Source organism: Bradysia coprophila, unplaced genomic scaffold (assembly GCF_014529535.1).
Source record: "Bradysia coprophila strain Holo2 unplaced genomic scaffold, BU_Bcop_v1 contig_476, whole genome shotgun sequence".
NCBI classification, from domain to species: Eukaryota; Metazoa; Arthropoda; class Insecta; order Diptera; family Sciaridae; genus Bradysia; species Bradysia coprophila.
Genome location: NW_023503727.1, coordinates 4443092 through 4463586, shown reverse-complemented (window position 1 = coordinate 4463586; position 20495 = coordinate 4443092). Strand labels below are relative to the sequence as shown.

Below are 20495 nucleotides of genomic sequence, written 5' to 3'. Positions count from 1 at the left end.
ATTTGTCAACGTTTTCGAGGTTTAAGTAAATTGGAAGATCGATTGATCACTCTTGTCGGATTACAAGATCAACGGGAACATTGTCTACAAATTTTACAGCATCACAAGGCTGTAATGATGGAGCACTAACTCCATTTTTAGCAACCGGATGCTTGGAATATATTTCACCTTACGAAGCGTCTCGGTAAATTCGGTTCGGATTATGGTTTAAGGCCTAAACAAATTATCGAACTAGTCTTACAAAATATTACTTACATATAAGTCACACGGTTGGCTGTACCCTTAGGGCAAAATCATATTTTTGTTTAAAAACGAAAAATAAAAGAGAACAAACATACACGATCCATGACGTGCCATCAAAATTAAAATTATTAAAATCAGTTTTCCAAACGACACTAACGCCAACTAAACCTCCGTCTGCGGTATACCCTCAATCAGGTGGGTTTTACTCGTTTTTAGACTCTTCCTTGTGCTTGGCACCGGCGTTGGACCCTGCTGACGATCTATGGAACCACTGTTTAACGCTTCTTTCGACTTATTGTAATTGTTCAGCAAATTCTTACTGTCATCGTATTTGCTGCCGTTCGGATTCGGATCCACACTCCGTTCCGAATATTTCAGATTTTTCTCGAATGTCGACGAGTCCTTTGATGTCGGCGATACAGCCGTGTCCTTCAGTGAGATCGCACTGCGTAACGAATTTTGACTGCCGGTTTTGGTCGTCTGTGTCATGGTCAACGAACTGGGCGATCGTATCGAATGGGAATCTTGATGGGATTTGGTCGGCTTTCCGGATGGGGTGTCACGGTATTGGTAGATATTTTCGCCTCTCGATGGATTTTGTATGATGTGATTTTCGATGCCATCGTCTCGTTCAATTTCCGATTGGTCGATGAACATATCACCATCGTAGAAGCGATCGGTTTGCCTGCGGATTAATGGTTCGGTTAGATTTTTGGACGGGGTTTCCCGGAGGAAATTGTGACATTCAACATTGCGACGTGTAAGCAACTCGGTTAGTCAACGGTGCGGTGCTACATTCCGTCCATACACCTCCAGTGCAACAAATATTATTCACCACTTGCAAATGATCGAAAAACACAATTTATTACCTCCGTCAGTAGCCATACCTTTTCGCATTACGCCACAGCATGCAGCAAATGACCACCAAAACCATCAGCAACATACAAGCGGCAGCCATGCTCCAAAATGCTATCTGCAACGGTTCCCTTGGCTCCCACCAAAATTCGGTTGATGGCGGATACGTTGGAACTAACACACCGATCACTGTCGGCAAATACTGAAACGAAATTTCCGTTCGAAATTCACTGAAAAACGTTGGAATCGGAAGGTCTGTCACAAACCTGAGTCCAAAAGGCCGACTCCGTTTGTCGAAAGTTCAACAAAACGGACGAATTGTACGTCGTGTTCAGATTTAGGTACTTCAGTTCACCATTTCTTGCCCGATCGAAGTGGATGCCGAGAACTTGTTGTGGCGTTGGATTGCTGAAAGAACAATTGATTGTAGAGGAACGATGGATGAGACAATCATGTCCGGAGCGTTAGCGGAGGACTTGACGCAGTCTAACTTCCAAAAAAAGAACGAAGAAATTTTTTTGAGACGCGGCAACTATATATAGGCGAGAATTTAAGTTTCTATCCTTTGGCCTGTATCACCACAAATCCTATTCTATCTTATTTGCGCTTCAAATACGAGCAAAACGAGCTATCACTCGACTATGTAACTTTAAAATTGCCGGAGATACATCGTTTTGAAATTGACACTTTTCATAGAAAATGTACCAAATTAACGTTTTCCAAACAATCAAAATCTTTCAACTTACTCTGTATGTTTCTATCTGTCTGTCTATCTGTCTATCTATCGACGGTCGATCTCGGAAACTAGTCAGCCAATCTCCATGAAATTTTGCAGGAACCTCAGGGTGGGCATAAAAATGAAATTGTGACACGCCATTACCCCAGGAAAAACCAGAATTTTGTTTTATTGGCCTCGAAGTGGTTTCTGAGTGTGGTTTTCGAGGGACGGAAACGCGTTTTCGGCTGTAGCTTAGCTGTATTGAAACCTACAGAGGCGTGCGACCCATAAAATGAACGGTATTCGCCACACGAATCAAACAAAAAAATAATTTAAAAAATCGGGGCTGATTCGTTTGAGCTAGAGTGATTAGAGTGACCAAATTTTGAGCTACTCGAGCGTAGGATGAAAGGACTAATATTTTTTTGGGTTATGAGAGATAGAGAATTACTTTCTTCGGCAAAGTCTCAGAGTTTTACGAGTAGAAAAGAAGGGCATTTGTGAAAAATGTCGAAAGTTGGAAATGGGTGGGTCAATTGGGGTTTTGAAGATATTTCTTGAATGGTGGCAGATAGAGAATTACTTTCTTCGTCAAATTTTCGATTTTCGTCAAATTTTCGAATTTCGTCGAATTTCGTCAAATTTTCGAATTTCGTCAAATTTTCGAATTTCGTCAAATTTTCGAATTTCGTCAAATTTTCGAATTTCGTTAAATTTTCGAATTTCGTCAAATTTTTGATTTTCGTCAAATTTTCGATTTTCGTCAAATTTGTGATTTTCGTCAAATTTTTGATTTTCGTCAAATTTTTAATTTTCGTCAAATTTTCGAATTTCGTCAAATTTTTGATTTTCGTCAAATTTTTAATTTTCGTCAAATTTTCGATTTTCGTCAAATTTTCGAATTTCGTCAAATTTGTGATTTTCGTCAAATTTTCGATTTTCGTCAAATTTGTGATTTTCGTCAAATTTTTTATTTTCGTCAAATTTTTAATTTTCGTCAAATTTTCGATTTTCGTCAAATTTTTGATTTTCGTCAAATTTTTTATTTTCGTCAAATTTTTAATTTTCGTCAAATTTTCGATTTTCGTCAAATTTTTTATTTTCGTCAAATTTTTAATTTTCGTCAAATTTTTGATTTTCGTCAAATTTTTTATTTTCGTCAAATTTTTAATTTTCGTCAAATTTTTGATTTTCGTCAAATTTTTGATTTTCGTCAAATTTTTAATTTTCGTCAAATTTTCGCCAAATAATTTTTACCAAAAAAAATTTGACTGGAAACAACCAAAATTTTACCAAAAAAATCTGCGTCGCAAAGTGGCAAATGTTCAGGAACAGACCAGCAAGAAAATTTATCTGCCACATGCGACGCAGATTTTTTTGGTAAAATTTTGCTTGTTTCCAGTCAATTTTTTTTTTGGTAAAATTTATTTGGCAGATGATGAGAAAAACTAAGCCAGCTTGTTTGAACTAATTGGGTGTAAAATTTAATTTTTGCGTAACGAAGCTGAAAGCGTCAACTCTAGCGATATCATTCATTTTAGAAATTGTACTTCAAAGACTGCGTCACACTTTTCTCGAAGAGATTTTTGTTGGGATCACTCATTGCACAACGTACCCAAATCTAGCGAAATCGGTAAATGTCTTCATGAAGAAGTGGCTCATGTTTCGATCATTGTCGGTCCACATGTTACGGTCCAGACGAGCGCGACGCGGGAAAAATTCAACGTCCATGAATGGTGCACCCGTTAAAAAGAAATGTTCAGCATCATGCGGAACCTTTCTCCATTCCTGTAGTTTGAGACCTTCGACGGTGGTGTTCATGACGTACATATAAACTGGCACGTTCTGTTCCACCAACAGTTTAACCATATGGTCAACGGGAGCGCGGTAAAGGAAGTCGGAAAGTAGCTGCAAATAGATGTTTCGTTCGTTAGTGAACCAGCGGGGATGGTTTTCAATTACGTGGTCAACTAACGTGAATGTATTGCTCTCTTATGTGCGTTTTGTTCGTGGGATTCGGCCAGTACGTGTACATGTATTTCATAGCTTCGTAAACACCGTTCGGATTCAACGTGTAATTGTACCTCAGCACCAGTTCTCGAACCTTCTGATCGAAAAACTGTTGATCGACTTCATAGAACGGCGCAAGACTTTCGTTTTGATCTGCAAGACATCACAAGTTTAGAAATGGATTACTCACAGCAGACATCCAGCACTTACAAATCACGTATGCCGCTTCCTGCATAGTAACGCCTGTCATGTACTGTAGTCCTCGATTAAACATCCTCTTTTTGATGAGTTGCTGAGGAGTCTCTTTCAGAAAGTGCCAATCCTGTTCTCTCCAACCCTCATACCAATTATCGCCGGGGAAAGTGGTTGTAGCATTTTCCAGTACTGGTCCCCATGGGAATGTTCCGACGTGCGGATTGAATTCCGCATTTCCTAGCTCGTAAAAGCTCCGGCCTTGTCGGAGACAATTCACCAACTTCCAAGACGATTCAATGGAGCAACCTAAAACCTGTCCGTACACACGACTGGTATTTTGAGCTCGATATTTGTCCACAATCAAAGCCCAATCCGCCGTTGCCGATCCAGACTGTGCAATGACTTTGGTCACAATGTCTCGGGTTTGTGGCGCCACCATAAGTAGACCTTTAATAGGGACACGGTCGGAACTCGTTTTAAATTGAAAATAATTTACCGAATCTTACCAGCCGATGCAGCTCCAGCACCAGGACCGAAGAGTGTTCTACAATCGTAAGAATTCCAATAAGAAGCAAAAATTGACAAAAATGTAACGTGACCTCCGGACTTACATTGACGATCTGTCGCCGTTGAAGAATTCGGCATTGTCATAGACCCACTTAATTGCCATAGCTTGATCCAGAATGCCATAGTTTCCTGGTGAATTTTCGTCCCCAGTCGCGAGAAAACCGAGTGCTCCGAGACGATAATTTATCGTTACCACGACGACTTTGTAAAATGCTGCCATTATATGGCCGGGAAACAGATTCGACGCACCGTGATGGAAGTCGCCCCCATGGATCCAAACCATAACAGGGTATTTCTGTGGCACACCAGCCGCAACCTATATCAGTAGCAATCAAAATAAAACGAATGAATCACTTGGAACATACCCTATCAACACAGAAATGCCTTACATTTGGAGAGTAAACATTCAAATACAAGCAATCTTCGTCCATGTCACGAATGCCTTTCGTAGCGCCAGTAAATCGAACTGGTTGAGGACAAGCCGGTCCAAAATCAACGGCTTGCAATAATTGCCAACCGCGATGAGGTCGCGGAGGTTTGAATCTACCTTCGAAAGTCGGTGGAAGTGCATAAGGAATGCCCAAAAATACTTGTACTTCTCCGGTCACACGATCAACGGTACTGTGCCAAGGTCGATAGAACGACTTTGGATCGGGATCGTCAAAGAGTCGAACCTTAAAGCCTTGAACTTGGCCATAGTTTGTGGTAACGAATATGTCTCTGTCTAGTATGAGTGAATCTCGTCGCTGTTTTCCCTGTAAATCTGGCCTCCATCCTCCCAGCACACCCGGAAATGGTGTTTGCACGTTTTGTGGATTGTTCTGCAAAGAGCGGCACAATTTTTAATGATCCGAAGGAAAAGCAGAAGCGGAAGGGCTATACTCACGGGATCATATTTAAATTTGTCTTCGCCCAATGGTACACCAGCTGGATATTGGCCGGCTTGTTTCTGGCCCGGATATTGACTTCCGTAACCGTCTGGTTGGTAGTGACCATATCGTCTGTCGTTAAATGTATAGGTTCTGGAAAGTATAGGGAAATGGTGAGATGTTTACCCCTAAACTATGGGAACTATGAAGGTAAATACTTTGGTTCATAAAAATGTCACAGAAGGAAGCTAGTTGAAATTGAAACGTGAAAAATTCTTTGGAATTAAAGTCAGCAACTTCTGATGGCGAAAATGGTAGAAATTCAGTGAATTTCCCGGTTTTATGGCAATGTACCTAAAAACTGACTGTAGGTCTGAAGAAAGTTTAAAATTGTTCTGTATCGGCAAAATCCGAGTAGATGGACCATACTACAATATCAAACGCTGAAACACAGATTTTTCTGAAACCGAATATTGAGTTTGGTATCATTGTTAAGCTGAGATATTGTTAGTTAAAGACCAGGCTATGTAAACATCTTGTGATAGTAGCCTTTAAGACACAGTTGACTTTCTAGCATAATATTCCAGGTCGTTACACATTTGCGACGAAAATGTTTCGGATGGATGGTAAACATTTATGAAAACAAAAATCATTTGGTACGATTTTACTGAGAAGAGTCCATCTACCTCCATTCAGCTTTTGTGTAAATTATCAGATAATATTTTGTTTTGTTCAGGAGAACTGTGAATAAGAGAATCAGCAAACGGTGTATAGTTCTCATCATACAATCCAAATAAAATTTTCTAAGATTCTGTTTAGTAGAAGGAATCTACAATCGGTAAACCAAACTGGTGTGCATACGTTACTAGATTTATCAGTTTGGGACGATCATTTAAGATCTCGAAACACAGATCTGTTGATCCTTTGTTTCCATTCCCGGTCATCATGTAAATCATGGTAGCCTTCCTGTTGCCGATAGGAACCTGTCTAAGATGTCAGGTCCTATTGCAGCAATTTCCGATTGAACCACCTCGTAGTCTCCGAGCATCCTGCGTCTTAGTTGAAGAAATTTGGGACAGTCACATATCAAGTGTGCACCCGTTTCTTCTTCCAGGTCGCAGGAACATCTCGGAGTGTCCGAAAGCCTCAACTTATTCATGTGCCGATTCAGTCCGCAATGTCCCGTAATCGCTCCTACTACTCTTCTAATGCGATTTCGGTCCATGTTGAGCAAATCTTTGGCCCATTTTTTGTTAGGCTTAGGGAAGAAGCATTTCGTGTGAACGCCTGCGTTATACGCTTCCCAGCGTTCTGCGTGTTTACGCTTAACCCAGTCTTCCAGTGCTCTTTTACACTCTGACTGGGGAATCGGAAGGTACGGTTCTGACCCGTTTGCCTGAGTCGCCGAGCCTTCTTTGGCCAGCTTATCTGCTTCCTCATTTCCCTCCACGCCGGAATGCCCTGGTACCCAGACCAAATTGATCCGATTGCTCAGACCAAGAAGGTTCAGGTATTCCTTACATTCCTTCACCAGCTTGGAGGTGGTGTGCATACGTTATTTTGCACCAGCTGGTCACATACAATTCCAAATGGGACCAGTTGGTGCAAAATAACGTATGCACACCAGTTCGTTTTAGCGATTGTATCTCTAATGGAAATTAAGAGTGAGAGGGATTCTTTTGAAAAACAGCCTACCGAAATCGGACGCATTTTCTATTGGAATTTTTTATATGTGCCCAGTAAGGTATTCGACCCTAGGAGCCACAACCACTTTCAAAACAATTCTTAGAAGCTGTTGTGGCTGGTATGAGCTCATCAAAAACCGAAAACCAGCACTTTTCTTACAAAAATTTCTGCAGTTACACGAGCCGTATAGGGTCGTGTGGGGTGTCATTTGAAAGGTAATTGCATATACTTCCGGGGCAAATAGGGTCTTATTGGGTTTAAAATTCATTCACACTGAGATATGTACAGTTGAAGTTTTCAACCGAAAAAAGACTGAAAACTCACACTTTTCTTACAGAAATTTATCGAGGTACACGAAACGTACATGTTCGTGTGGGGTGTCATTAGAAAGGTAATTTTATGTACTTTCAGCAAATAGGGTCTTTATGGGGTTTGGAAGCATCTACGAGTAATTATGAGAAGTTGAAATGTTTAAGTGCTTATATCGAATCGAAGATGCTACCAAACTTCCGTAAGCTCTACTTTCCCTGAAAGTACATGCAATTACCTTTCTAATGACATCCCACACGACCATGTACGTTTTGTGTGCCTTGAGAAATTTCAGTAAGAACAGTGTAAGTCTTCGGTTGAAAACTTCAACTGCACATATTTCAGTGTCGATGAATTTTAAAACCATCAAGTCCCTATTCGGCTCAATAGTACATGAGATTACCTTTCTCATGACACCCCACACGACCCTGTACGGCTCGTGTAACTGGAGAAATTTTTGTAAGAAAATTACAATTTTTCGGTTTTTGATCACCTTTCACCAACCACACAAACTTCGAAGAATTTTTTTGAAAGCGGTTTTGGCTTCTAGGGAGGTATTCGACCTATAGGCACATATAAAAAAGTCCACTGGAAAATGCGTCTGATTTCGGTAGGCTGTTTTTCAGAAGAATCCCTCTGATTCTTTTGCCTACCAAAATCGGACGCATTTTCCAGTTGTCTCTTTTATATGTTCCTAGAAAGGATTTGATTGCTAGAAGCCAAAACCACTGTCAAAAACATAGCTAACGCCGACCCGTACGAAACACCTATTCGTATCAAAAGCCTTTACTGTGAAACTCTTCATTTCTTTTACTTCATTCTCTACTGAAAGTCTATTCGGCCTTTAAAATCACTTACATTATCTTTCTTTGCCTTGTTATCATATACAAATAAATTGCCGGAGGCAATATAGACAGTCCCGTACGAAGTCAACTTTCATAAATTCCTATTTAAACAGCTATATATACCGCTATATTTACCTATATTTTCCTATAAATAAACATTTCACAGATGAATATGCTATTATATAGCTCAATATAGCTGTATATAGGTATATATAGATGTCCATATATGGAATGCCTGAAACACCCCACACACATAACAAATTATTTCCATGTTAACAGAAACTCTCTAAGTACCATTTTTCCCACTTTATATCGTTTTACTAAAATCCAATATGGCCACCGGCAGCCATTTTGTTAGGAGACCGGAAATTTTACCGACGCTTTATATTCGTTAATACCTTTCAAACAAAAAAAAATTCATGAAATTCGGTCAAAATTTACTCGAGATATTGACAAAATACTCCATGTTCACTGTACGGCCGAGTAGCCAGATAAGAGCTCACTCCAAGAGACCTAGCTCACGCTCCGGAGAACATAATTTCAAAAACTTTTTTTTCCCTGATTGGTACGGTCAATGCCTATCTAATAAAGCTAAAACAGACGAAATATGTTGAAATGTGGCCGACCTACAAGCAAAAACTGCTTGCCGCCCTGTGCCTGTTTCACACCAAGGGGTCTAACTCACGAGTCGGTCATCCGATTTCCATAAACTTTTTTTTTGTCGATCGGCATTGTAAATACCTTTCATTTGACGTATCAGTTACAAGTGTAACGTTTAAATGTCCGGAGATATCTTCGAAAAACCGTAAAGCACTTATTGGGCCACAGCTCGGGAAGGGTCGATCCAAAATCACTCATCTTCGAACTTAGCCTGTCTTTCGACATTACCAAACGGGAAAAAAAAGAATTTTCAAAATCGGATGCGTTTTACTCAAGTTATCGTGCAGACGGACAGACGGACAGACGGACTTTTTTTTTCGCGGATTTGGCATCTCTAGACAACCACAATAGGTTTCCCCTTACTCAGGGAGTCCAATTCGACGTGTTACGGACGTATGCGTAAACGCATAAGACCCCAGTAGTTCGCACGGGTCTAAAAATTCTACGAAGCCTTTGTGACTAGTGGAAGGTAATCAAAAGACTGAAAACTCACACTTTTCTTGTAGAAATTTCCCGATGTACACCAAACATGAAAGATCGAGTGGGGCGTTGTTAGAAAGGTAATTTCATGTTCTTTCAGGGCAAATAGGATCTTAATAGATTTATAATTCATCCACACTGAGATATGATCAGATAAGACCAACATTATACATCAGCTTGGAGAGTAAGTTTGGGTTTATCTTTGCATCAACACATAAAAAATGATAAACATTTGTGTCCAAATGTTTATTTTAACGAGTTGGATTATGACGATCACAACCACCAACTCGTCAAAATAAACATTTGGACACAGTTGGATATTCATTGCGTATCGCATGCAGAGGAACTGCTATAAAAGTAGTGCCGTAGCTAGAAGATATTGACCTCTATATATCTACCCCACACGACCTATTATGTTTCCTGTGCCTGGACTTGAACGGCAACACAAAAGTGGAAGAATTTTTTTGGGGGTGGTTTCGGTTTCTAGGGAACAATTGCGTTATTTGCTCATATAAAAAAAGACAACTGTAAAGTGCGTCCGATTTCGGTAGGCCGTTTTAAAAAAGAATCCCTCTAAACAAACGTTAGTTCTTACTGAAACTCTATTGAACGAACAATTTCATGACTCACAACCATTTCTATTATACAAGTTCAGTAGCAGCCACACACATTTCTTCGGATTATAAGTGGCAAATATTTGAATTAATTTTTGGTAAACTGACACTCGAGACTGTTTGATGCGCTTTCGTAATTTTTTTTTTTTTTGACAAAAATGTTACAAGGAAAATCTTCAATAATGTTCAATAAATTTTGAATTAATTTGGCGCTGCTAAGAAATCTAGTTTGAACGGTTTCCATTCGAAATTTGGAGAAAAAAAAAACCTGTTAGTCGGTCATGACGATAATATAATTTATGGTCCATGGATATTTCCTGACTAAGAAGAACTTCTTGCAATAGTATACACTTTCAAGGCGCCACACTTGAACTATTAAAACGTTAGCTAATTGAATTTAACGTCAGCTAAAGCCTTCTGTCATATACTATATGGAAAACATTGTATCCAGCTCGGAGTGCACACAAAAATCCGAGATAACGCAAAATAACGAAAAATTAATTATTTATGCAAGCTGATGGGATCGGATCTCTCAATCAATTAACAGAATTTATAACAAGAATATAATTAACGACATCCATATAACCGATAAATCATACAAATTTATTATTTATATTCGAATTGGATAGACCGTTTTTCCTTCATAATCTATTATGTGTGCTCACTATAAATATTAGAAATTTTTTTAGCAACAAATAACCTCTACTGTGATAGATGTCAGGCGGCCTGAACACATGTTATGATAATTTGGTTAAATAATAATTTGAATAAATAAATCTGCAGTTCAACATCTAACAAACTTGACCTTATATCTATAGCAAATGTACGCTGGTCGAAAAATGGGAGGATGATTTAGTCTTTACGATGCAATAAAAACCACTTATTAAGCAAATTTTGAGTTGAATGACAAATTATTGATCATAATCTGTGTGATATTTTTCTCCCAAAATCGTTCGTCTGTCGATGATGTTTTGGAGTTATTTAACATTTTCAACGTATAAATAGTCTCGTCAATTCTGACAGAATCATCAGTTGTGAGTTGTATCTTTTCGTTGCATCTTGAAAGTGTTTTAAATACAAAATCCTAATCCATTCAACATGAAAGTGTTCATTGTTTTGGTTGCAATCGTTGCTTTAGCTGTTGCTAAACCAGTTGATGATTATAAGGATATTTCGGTTGTGAAAGCTGGCATTGATCATATTGACACAACAGGTTACAAATTTGAGTAAGTGGACGTTTTGTTTGGATTTTTAGTTTTTGTGATTTTAAGTCAATTTCGTTTTTAATTGAGAAAACATTTTAAAGTAATTGATTGAAGAGCAAACCACTTAGGCCCATGTATGGATTGAGGCTAATTTGTGATGTGATGTCAGACTGTAATTTTGTTTGAAAGCTGCACTTTCAAATTGATGTGTAACAATTAGGGAATCTTCAAATTTGAGTTTTTTTTTGTAATTTTAAATAATGAAAACTATTAAATGAATCTAATTTCCATTTTTCATCCTCAACAGATACGAACAGAGTGATGGTGTTGTACGAACAGAAGAGGGTGTCTTGAAGAATGCTGGAACCGAACAGGAAGCTTTGGAAGTACGTGGATCAATTACATGGACAGCTGCTGATGGACAAGTTTACACTTTGAACTTTGTCGCCGATGAAAATGGATACCGACCAGAAGGAGCCCATATTCCACATTTGTAAATTTAATTAAATTAAATTTGAATTGTTTCGTAAAACGTAAAGTGTTTTCATTGTTCAGTTTGAGATTACGATTTCTCTGTTGTCTTTCTTTCATAAGCCGAAGTTTTGTCATCATGCACTACGAGTCGTACATTTCGCTGGTATATTATTCGAACGAAAGAACAACACACATGACAATGAGTTATGATTCATGTTATCTTCGTAGTTTTCGTGATATTAGTTAAATTGATATCAGTTTGATTAGCGAAAAGGAAATTGATAGCAGAAGATTAGAAAACGGACTTATGAGTGAGATTATAGCGGTGAATAATAGTGCGAGTGTTTCTAAAAATATCAATTTTAAATCAACACAATACAATATGGAGTGGAGAGTCTTCCGAAACAATTTAAGATAAGGTAAATAAGAAAAAGTTTTTTTAATGATTGAATACCCATACCTATAACATCATCCTAAATATTTCGATATTTGGACGAATTACAGTTTGTTCAAAAATGAAATGCACAGTTTTTAGTATTTCGAGACAGTTGAAAATTGCAATCTGTCAGATAGTAAAGGATGCGTTTAATTAACAGGCGCATTAACAGAATTGAAATTTGAATGGTTTTTTCCACAGCTACAGATTTTTGCCAATGAAAGTCTAGAACAGGTATGGTCGATCGGCGAATTCGTCTTAAACGTACTCACATTTTGTGTCAAAATAATATGAAAATGAGTGCGTTTAAGTACGAAAATCAAATTTTTATGTCCTCCGGGCGGACAATAGACCATACCTGTTTTACACTTTCATTGATTTTTGCATGTTAAGTTTCTTACATTTTTTGCAAATAGCATTTTAATAGTAGGAAACTTAGATTTCGTCAGAAGAATTTGCGAACGGAAAAATGTAAATTTATTTTTAGTCTGAGTATTGTTCTACATCTATAATTTCTCTTAGATCGTGTCTTTATTCAAAGAAATCGATGGTGTTGTACAGCGGCTAACTGTTCAACTTCAATTAGCAGCAAAAAATCATCACGGAAAAAAATTCAATTATTCGAAGCAAAAATGTTGAAAATTTGGTTCGAATATTTAAATATTTGTCACAAATATTTCAAATATTTATGAGAAATAAATTCAAAATTATTTGTGACAAATATTTTAAATTATTTGTCACAATTTTTTTAAATAAGGTAAAAGCAAAATAAAATGATCGACTCTGGTTTTTGACAATTGAAATTCAATTGTCAAAAACCAGACTCGATCATTTTATTTTGCTCTCATTTTATTTATGACAAATAATTTTGAATTTATTTCTAATAAATAATTTAAATATTTGTTGCAAATTTATAAAATATGTGTCACGAATAATTTAAATATTTGTCACAATAAATTTGGAATTTATTTGTCACAAATATTTAAAATATTTATAACAAATAATTTAAAATTATTTTATATTTTATATATTTGTCACAAATAAATTGCGAATTTATTTGTTACAAATATTTACATATTTGTGCCAAATATTTATATATTTGTAGAAAATAATTGTTGACAAATTTTTAGCCCCGTACGAAGTTCAAAGGGGCTTATAGGATTACGATGCCGTGTGTAATTGATGGAATTCGAAGCACACGGTAAGGGCAAAGTGTTTGCCTATGTTCATAGATGACGAATCTGCAATAAAAATTTTGTCTGTCCGTCTGTCCGTCTGTCCGTCTGTCACGTCGATATCTTGAGTAAATCAAATCCGATTTCAAAATTATTTTTTTTCCCTGAAAGATAGTCGAAATAGTGAGGCTAAGTTCGAAGATGGGCATATTCGGGTCGGCCCTTCGTGAGTTAGGGCCACCTAAGTGATTTAAGGTCTTTTGGTGATATTTATGGCAAAATAAACGATGGAAATGTAAATGACACGGCAAATGATAGGTATTGTCAATACCAATCCAGGAAAAAAAAGTTTTTTAAAATCGGGTGAGTGGACCGTGAGTTAGGGCCTTAGAAGTGAAATGCTACTAGGGCCCTATGTGTATTTTACATAGAACTCGAGTAAATTTCATTCGTTTTTCGTAATTTTTGTTTGATTTGGAAGGTAATCGAATGCCGAATAGAATGTTGTTGAAAAAAAAAATAAATTTGGGTCCTTGGCCTAAGGCCGCTACTCGGGCCCTATGTGTATTTCACATATAACTCGAGTATATTTCATCCGTTTTTCGTAATTTTTGTTTCATTTGGGAGGTAATCAAAGGCCGAATAGAATGTAGTTGAAAAAAAAAAAAAATTTGGGTCCTCGGACTGAGGCCGATACTAGGGCCCTATGTGTATTTTACATATAACTCGAGCAAATTTCATTCGTTTTTCGTAATTTTTGTTTCATTTGGAAGGTAATCGAACGCCGAATAGAAAGTTGTTGAAAAAAAATTAAATTTGGGTCCTTGGACTGAGGCCACTACTAGGGCCCTATGTGTATTTTACATATAACTCGAGCAAATTTCATCCGTTTTTCGTAATTTTTGTTTCATTTGGAAGGTAATCAAAGGCCGAATAGAATGTAGTTGAAAAAAATTTTAAATTTGGGTCCTCGGACTGAGGCCGATACTAGGCCCTTCAAAAAAATAAAATTTTAGAGCGATTTGAAATTTTTGTTTCATTTGAAAGGAACGTCGTACGGGGCTTCGTAATTGCGCTATGCGCAATTTGTAAGATGTACATATTACATAATAATTTTACTTAACCTACATTAACCGGCGCAATAGGCTTACGGTCAAAGTAGGGTGACAGACGCACTAGGGTCACGTACGCAATAGATATATGGGTTTGTACGGGGCTCAGTCGCAGCAAACGCTCCGACTGTTCTGATGGCTCGTTTTCCCTGATGCTTATTCGTGTTTCCAATATCGTCACTTCAAGTGCTGATAAAACTTCTTGTAAAAAATTTGCTAAATGTATGAAGCAGACGGTCTTTCTACAGATTTGAGTTTTCAAAGACCATCGATTTGTTTGAATAGAAACACGATCTAAGAGAAATCATAGATGTAGAACAATACTCAGACTCAAAATAAATTTACATTTTTCCGTCCGCGAATTCTTCCTACGAAATCTAAGTTTCCTACTATTAAAATGCTATCTGCAAAAAATGTAAGAAACTTAACATGCAAAAATATGTAGCTGTGGAAAAAACCATTCAAATTTCAAATCTTTTAATGCGCCGGGTAATTAAACGCATCCTTTACTATCTGACAGATTGCAATTTTGAAATGTCTCGAAATACTAAAAACTGTGCATTTCATTTTTGAACAAACTGTATTAACTTTACGAGTCAAAAATAATAGTCTCAAGAGTTCGAAGAAATACACCATTCTTCTGGAGAAGTTTTACCGCATGAGTTTTCTATCTTCTCTCCTCTTCTCTTTTTCTATTCCACTGTAGCTTTGCTATTTCAAGTAAGATGTCGTTGCATTAATAGGCGCCGATACTTAGCTAAAATTGTAGCCTCTTATTTCATTTTTGATATCTTTTCATCAGAATCCTTTTTGAAAAATGTACGACCGCAATTCCGACCACGAATCTGTCAGCTTTAAATCAAAATTAGTTTTAGTTGTAGTCGTTTGACCAGCTCTGAGAAAAGTGAGCAGTTTAACGAAATATTCATAAACTGCTCATTGTTCTCAGAGCTGGTCAAACTGCTGCAACCAAATCTATTTTCTGTTGAAAGCTATTCGTGGTCGGAATTGCGGTCGTGCATTTTTGAAAAAGGGTTCTGGTGGAAAGATATCATCAAAAGTAAACTAAAATCCTGTATTTTAAAATCGCCCTAATGTATGCTTTTCAGCAAAGTGCCGGTGCCTCTTAACACGCTGTTGGTATAATGTCAACGGAAAAATAATTAAATTTTTACTCAACGGATTTTAGTAAAAAAATATAATGCGAGCGTATGGTGCTGGTGCCTGATCTCAGGACTCTGAGAATTGTTATTTTAATTGGCTCAGTATGCTCAGCTAATCGATAAGAGTTTGAATAATGGATACGAAGCAATCGGTTTTCCAAAATCTTATCGCGTAGCATATTGAGCATATTATACTTCTAATTACTGTCCCAGAGTCATGAGATCCTGCGCAAGAATTATATTTTCTTAAATACGTCGAATAAAAGATTAAGAGCAATGGACCCTTTGCAAATTTGTAGCCTACATTTAGGCGGAAAAATATTCGTTTTTTGATGATTTCTTAAAACCAAAATATTTTTCCTTTAAAAAGAACACATTTTTTCATGGTTTTATTTTTTCAAAAAAATATTTTGGTTTAAAGAAATCATCAAAAAACGAGTATTTTTCCGCCTAAATTTAGGATACAAATTTGCAAAGGGTTCATTGCTCTTAATTATTTTTCTGTTGAAAATATATCGACACTGGGTTATTCAATACTCTCTCTAGCAAACGAACTCTCAGCTCTCTGTGTCAAATTCACACCTTATTTCTTTGTATTCTACATTTTGACTGACTACGATGTAATTTACATGTAAATTCCAGTCCAGAGACTACTTGATTCTTTCACCACCTAAATAAAAGTAGTTTGTTTGCTAGATAGAGTATTGACATATTGCAACGACATCTTACTTGAAATAGCGAAGCGACAGTAGAACTCATTCCGTAATATCGCAGTTTAAAAATTTGCTGTCTCATCTGAAGGCCATCATTCGAACTATTGAGACTTTCATTTTCAATTAGCAAGTACGGAAAATCAGTTGAATGACCCTAAGCCTGAATAGGCTGACATAATATTCATATTCATTGTCATAATGATGAGGTCAACCTAGTGAGAAAAAAATTCAATTTGTCGAATTGGACAACCTCACCCCTCAGATAGAATGTAATGAGTTAGGTTGCTCATTTCGACAAATTGAGTATTACATTTACACCCAGACGATCTTCCGACGTTAAGAGAAACTTACAATTGAATCATACCAATGAATTAATGGTTTCGTATGTGCGGTGTGATTAACCTGATTTTCTCCACACGAAGCGCCATGAGAGAAAATGACATCTGACGCTTTGTATTATTTTGGCAGGCTAGAAAATAGACATTTCCCCCCTGAACTGTCACCTTTTTGTTTTGTTTTGAAAATTGTGCAACAAATTCGGTTTTGTTTCGTGACGAAAAAAGGTTTATCACACCTCGCACTTATGAGAGACGTTGTGTTCGCCTCTGGAACTAAAAAGATAGTTCGGATTTGAGCGATTCTTAAAAACTTCGCTTCTGTTGATTTTGCCCATTTTCTTCCCTCGCTAAACAAATAACTATTGTAAGTACTATCGTATGACATAAAAATTTCTTTGAACAATGACAGATTCTGCAATTATATTTGCCGGCTAAATAACATTTAAAAGAAAAAATTAAACGAAAGTTCAAATCAAAGTATGTAAAAGCCAAGGTGTTGACCTCTCTTACTTGAAATGTTAAATTTTATAATCAAAGTGTTGAATAGCAAGTGAAACCCAACAGCTTTAAGCCTAACAATGTTGGAAAAGTTGTGATTTTGGCTTATGTCATTATGATGTAAGGCGAGTTGAATAGTTAACAATTACCAGTTAAATATCATCCTGACTTTTGTCTTTTGCGTAGCATGAGTATATTGTAAAACTAGTTGAGTTGAATTACTTCTCATAGAAAATATGATTTATTGCTGAGAGTCTGATCTTACAGTGATGGATGAAATCAAAGAAATGTACAACCATTGCCGAACCTATACAGTTCATTATTCACTCACCTGTAATCTGGATCTCCTGGATTCGGCCACTTGTAAGTGAAATCCCCTTCTCTCGAATAAAATCTAGGATCCCTTGTGGTATACTGACCAGCTACAATCGGTAACAAAGCTATCACAATTGTACAGCACCAAATCACTTCATTCACTAGGAAAATTGATTTTTTCCGGCGAAACCGATTTGTCGACTGTTGTGTCATTTCATTGAAATATTTATCGAATTTCGGTGGTTTCACTAATACGCTGTGTCGATCACAACAATTGTTCACTGTTTTATTGCAACGATGCAATGTTTTGCGGTTGTTATGGGTAGCCATTTTTAAAAATATATCGCTGTGCCGTCAATATTGAAGAAGAAACACTGTTAGACCGCACGATTTATAAACACGTTTCTTGGATAATATATTTTGCCGAACACACACACAAAATGTTTGATGTGATTTTTTTCGGATTTTTTAATGAAACTGGTTCTGTTGGTCGTATAAAAACTTTGTTGCATTTTTGGTGGTCATCGTGCTTGCAGTTTGATGGTGAATCTGAAAAGCAGACATGAACGTTTTTACTTTATTTAACTTTGACCGTATATAGAGTAGAGTGGGAGGTATAAAGGAAATCGGAAAGAAGTCTCTGACAGCGCCTAAATTTTCGTAATTTTCATCAAGTCAATGACCTCTGTACCCAAGGAATTGTTACACAAAAATTGCATTCGGACGATCGTAAACGAAACTATTGGAATTGGAATGTGTTTCGATTGGGATCATCAACCAAAAAATGACAAAAAGAAAACATTCAAAGTGAGAAACACGGGTCATAAAACCACACAATCATTATCGTCAATGAAAATGGAAAACAATTCCACATTCCACCACGTACTTTAACATCTAATTCAACTGTTTTATCCGTGCAGAAATCTAATAAGACTTTTTGTTGCCCGTACGAACATAGTGCGTTTTCTAATTGTGCAATCATCGATTGCTCTAAGTGAATGTGCAACTGAAGTGGTATTCGAATGAGAGACAAAAGTCAATCAGAAGAGTGAGACAAGTCAACGTCTTTTATTTTTCGGAAAACAGGTTATTAAATTAGTGACGTCACAAAGGTGTATACGTAGCGCTACACCGTCAGGTAACACACAATATAAACACAATTTTGTTGTATCGCATTTGTTCACATACACGAAATTGTTCACAAACACACCTTCAAATCAACATCGAACTTCTTGTATTGTATCGTGTGAAGTAAAAATGTTGCTAATGGCTGTATTGTATAATGATTCACACAAACTGAAGCATTAAATTGACTGAAAGATGTTGTTTTCTATCAATTTTGTTTGCCTTGTTCGGTCTCCAAATAACCGATTTGCTTGCGAAAGTTTCCAACTATCAGAACTTTCAACTAGAACGTTCACTGTATTCCACCACTTTATCAAACGAAAATTTAAATTTAAAATATTTCACAACAACCGAACGAAAGACTCACTTTTAATCGGAGTAATAGCTAAAATCAACTGAAACTTACACACCAATTTCATCAAAACATTATTCACCTGTATCGCACACCTCTTATCTGGTACAACGTTATATTTATATTGCAATAGTGGGTTATCTGCCCCAGTCGTCTTATCACAACATGGTGAAGATAACAGAATTCCAACTGATAAAAGCCAGCCACCCGAATTCCGAATTGTTCACATATCGCTTGAAAAGGTACACCTAACGAGCATTAAACAACGATTTTTCTATGACAACGCCCCGACACAATTGCTACTCGCGTTGTATATTAACCGTGTCCGCAGGTTGTGCTGTCCAACTGAATACTGTTGTTTGTTTGGAACGAATATTGACTGTTGTTGTATGCATTAACTTTCGATATTACTTTACATTTAGGTACTCGCGGTTTGTTGAGACTTTGGGTCGATTGATATTATAGTGAAAAACACAATAAAAGCCGTTTTTGTTCTGCATGCGGCGAGAACCGAACACTGTTTAATATTGAATAAAATACTTATTAATGTGAAAATATACTTGCATGGCTTTTTGGTTGATCCAAACATGCGGTCATGGCTCTGTACAATTTTTATTGTTTTTTTTTTTCAAATTATAACGCTTCTTTGTATTAACTACACTACACACACGACTCGTTCTTATTTAACCCCGCGACTTATTAATTTAATGAAGCCTCCAGTGGTAATTAAGCGGAGATAAGTTGAGTCTGTTTGGTATGCATGTCCGACCCATTTAACGATTATGTTTTGTTGTTTTTGTATTTCGTTTTGATGAAGTGATGATGGGAGATTAAGTGCATACGTTCCGAGCATTTGGCTTTTATTTTATCTTCAGTTTCTTGAATGAACCATTGTATTGTCGTTTAATTGTAAAATCATTGCGTACATTGTACGCTACACACATCGAACTTAGAACATTTCATGACGATAAATGCTAATCATCGCGAGAATTACTACGATATCTGTCTGTGATGTTGAGTCATTCACTGGTGACAATTAATTTGATCTTTTGCGGGTTAATAATTTTTTTTTTTCCATGACGAATTACAACCAAATAAAACAACATTTTGACCTTTAATCGTATCGGGTTTGTGTCTTTTATGAATTGTCGATTGAAAGTAATTTGGGGAAATTTGTTCTTGACCTAACGTAAATAAAGATGGTTGGGACTGCAGAGTGATTTCAATTTGGATTATTGTGTAATCAAATGGGAATAAATGTCAGCAGAATGGCCAAAACACCGTATAGCATTGTTTGCTGGCTTTCAAGAACTTCCGAATGCTTTGAACTTCTTTTGGATACCATTGGAAAAGGGAAATACTTTGGTGGAAATTACAGAAGCTTTAAGCTCTCGAAAGCTCTTTGAAAGCAGAGATATAAATGCGATTTAACACGAAGTATAAAAACCTGAGAGGAAGAAATGGGTTGGAATGGTTTAAAAAAAAAAAACCCTCGGGGGCATTACTGGTACGCCAGCACATGAGAGAAACCAGCACAT

At 36.9% G+C, this 20495-nt stretch overlaps 2 protein-coding genes across 9 annotated transcripts; one reads left to right on the top strand and one right to left on the bottom strand.

The window, feature by feature from the left end:
- Positions 1–321: 321 nt before the first annotated feature.
- Positions 322–19477, bottom strand: LOC119082557 (cholinesterase). Of its 8 annotated transcripts, XM_037192085.1 has the most exons (13): positions 19040–19477; positions 17497–18029; positions 5475–5610; positions 4978–5409; positions 4633–4904; positions 4528–4565; positions 4037–4468; positions 3792–3979; positions 3432–3724; positions 1365–1506; positions 1131–1300; positions 564–928; positions 322–503 (listed from the first exon to the last, which is right to left on the bottom strand). In XM_037192085.1, the coding sequence occupies exons 2-13, from the start codon at positions 17808–17810 to the stop codon at positions 406–408; spliced, it is 2880 nt and encodes a 959-aa protein (XP_037047980.1). In that variant the 5' UTR covers positions 17811–18029; positions 19040–19477; the 3' UTR covers positions 322–405. The 8 variants fall into 8 exon arrangements, with proteins under 8 accessions (XP_037047980.1, XP_037047973.1, XP_037047972.1 ...); XM_037192078.1 differs by having other exon boundaries at positions 322–928; positions 19012–19476; XM_037192077.1 differs by having other exon boundaries at positions 322–928; positions 19040–19476.
- Positions 11063–11788, top strand: LOC119082559 (endocuticle structural protein SgAbd-6-like). Its single transcript, XM_037192086.1, has 2 exons — positions 11063–11277; positions 11564–11788. The coding sequence occupies exons 1-2, from the start codon at positions 11150–11152 to the stop codon at positions 11751–11753; spliced, it is 318 nt and encodes a 105-aa protein (XP_037047981.1). The 5' UTR covers positions 11063–11149; the 3' UTR covers positions 11754–11788.
- Positions 19478–20495: the final 1018 nt, after the last annotated feature.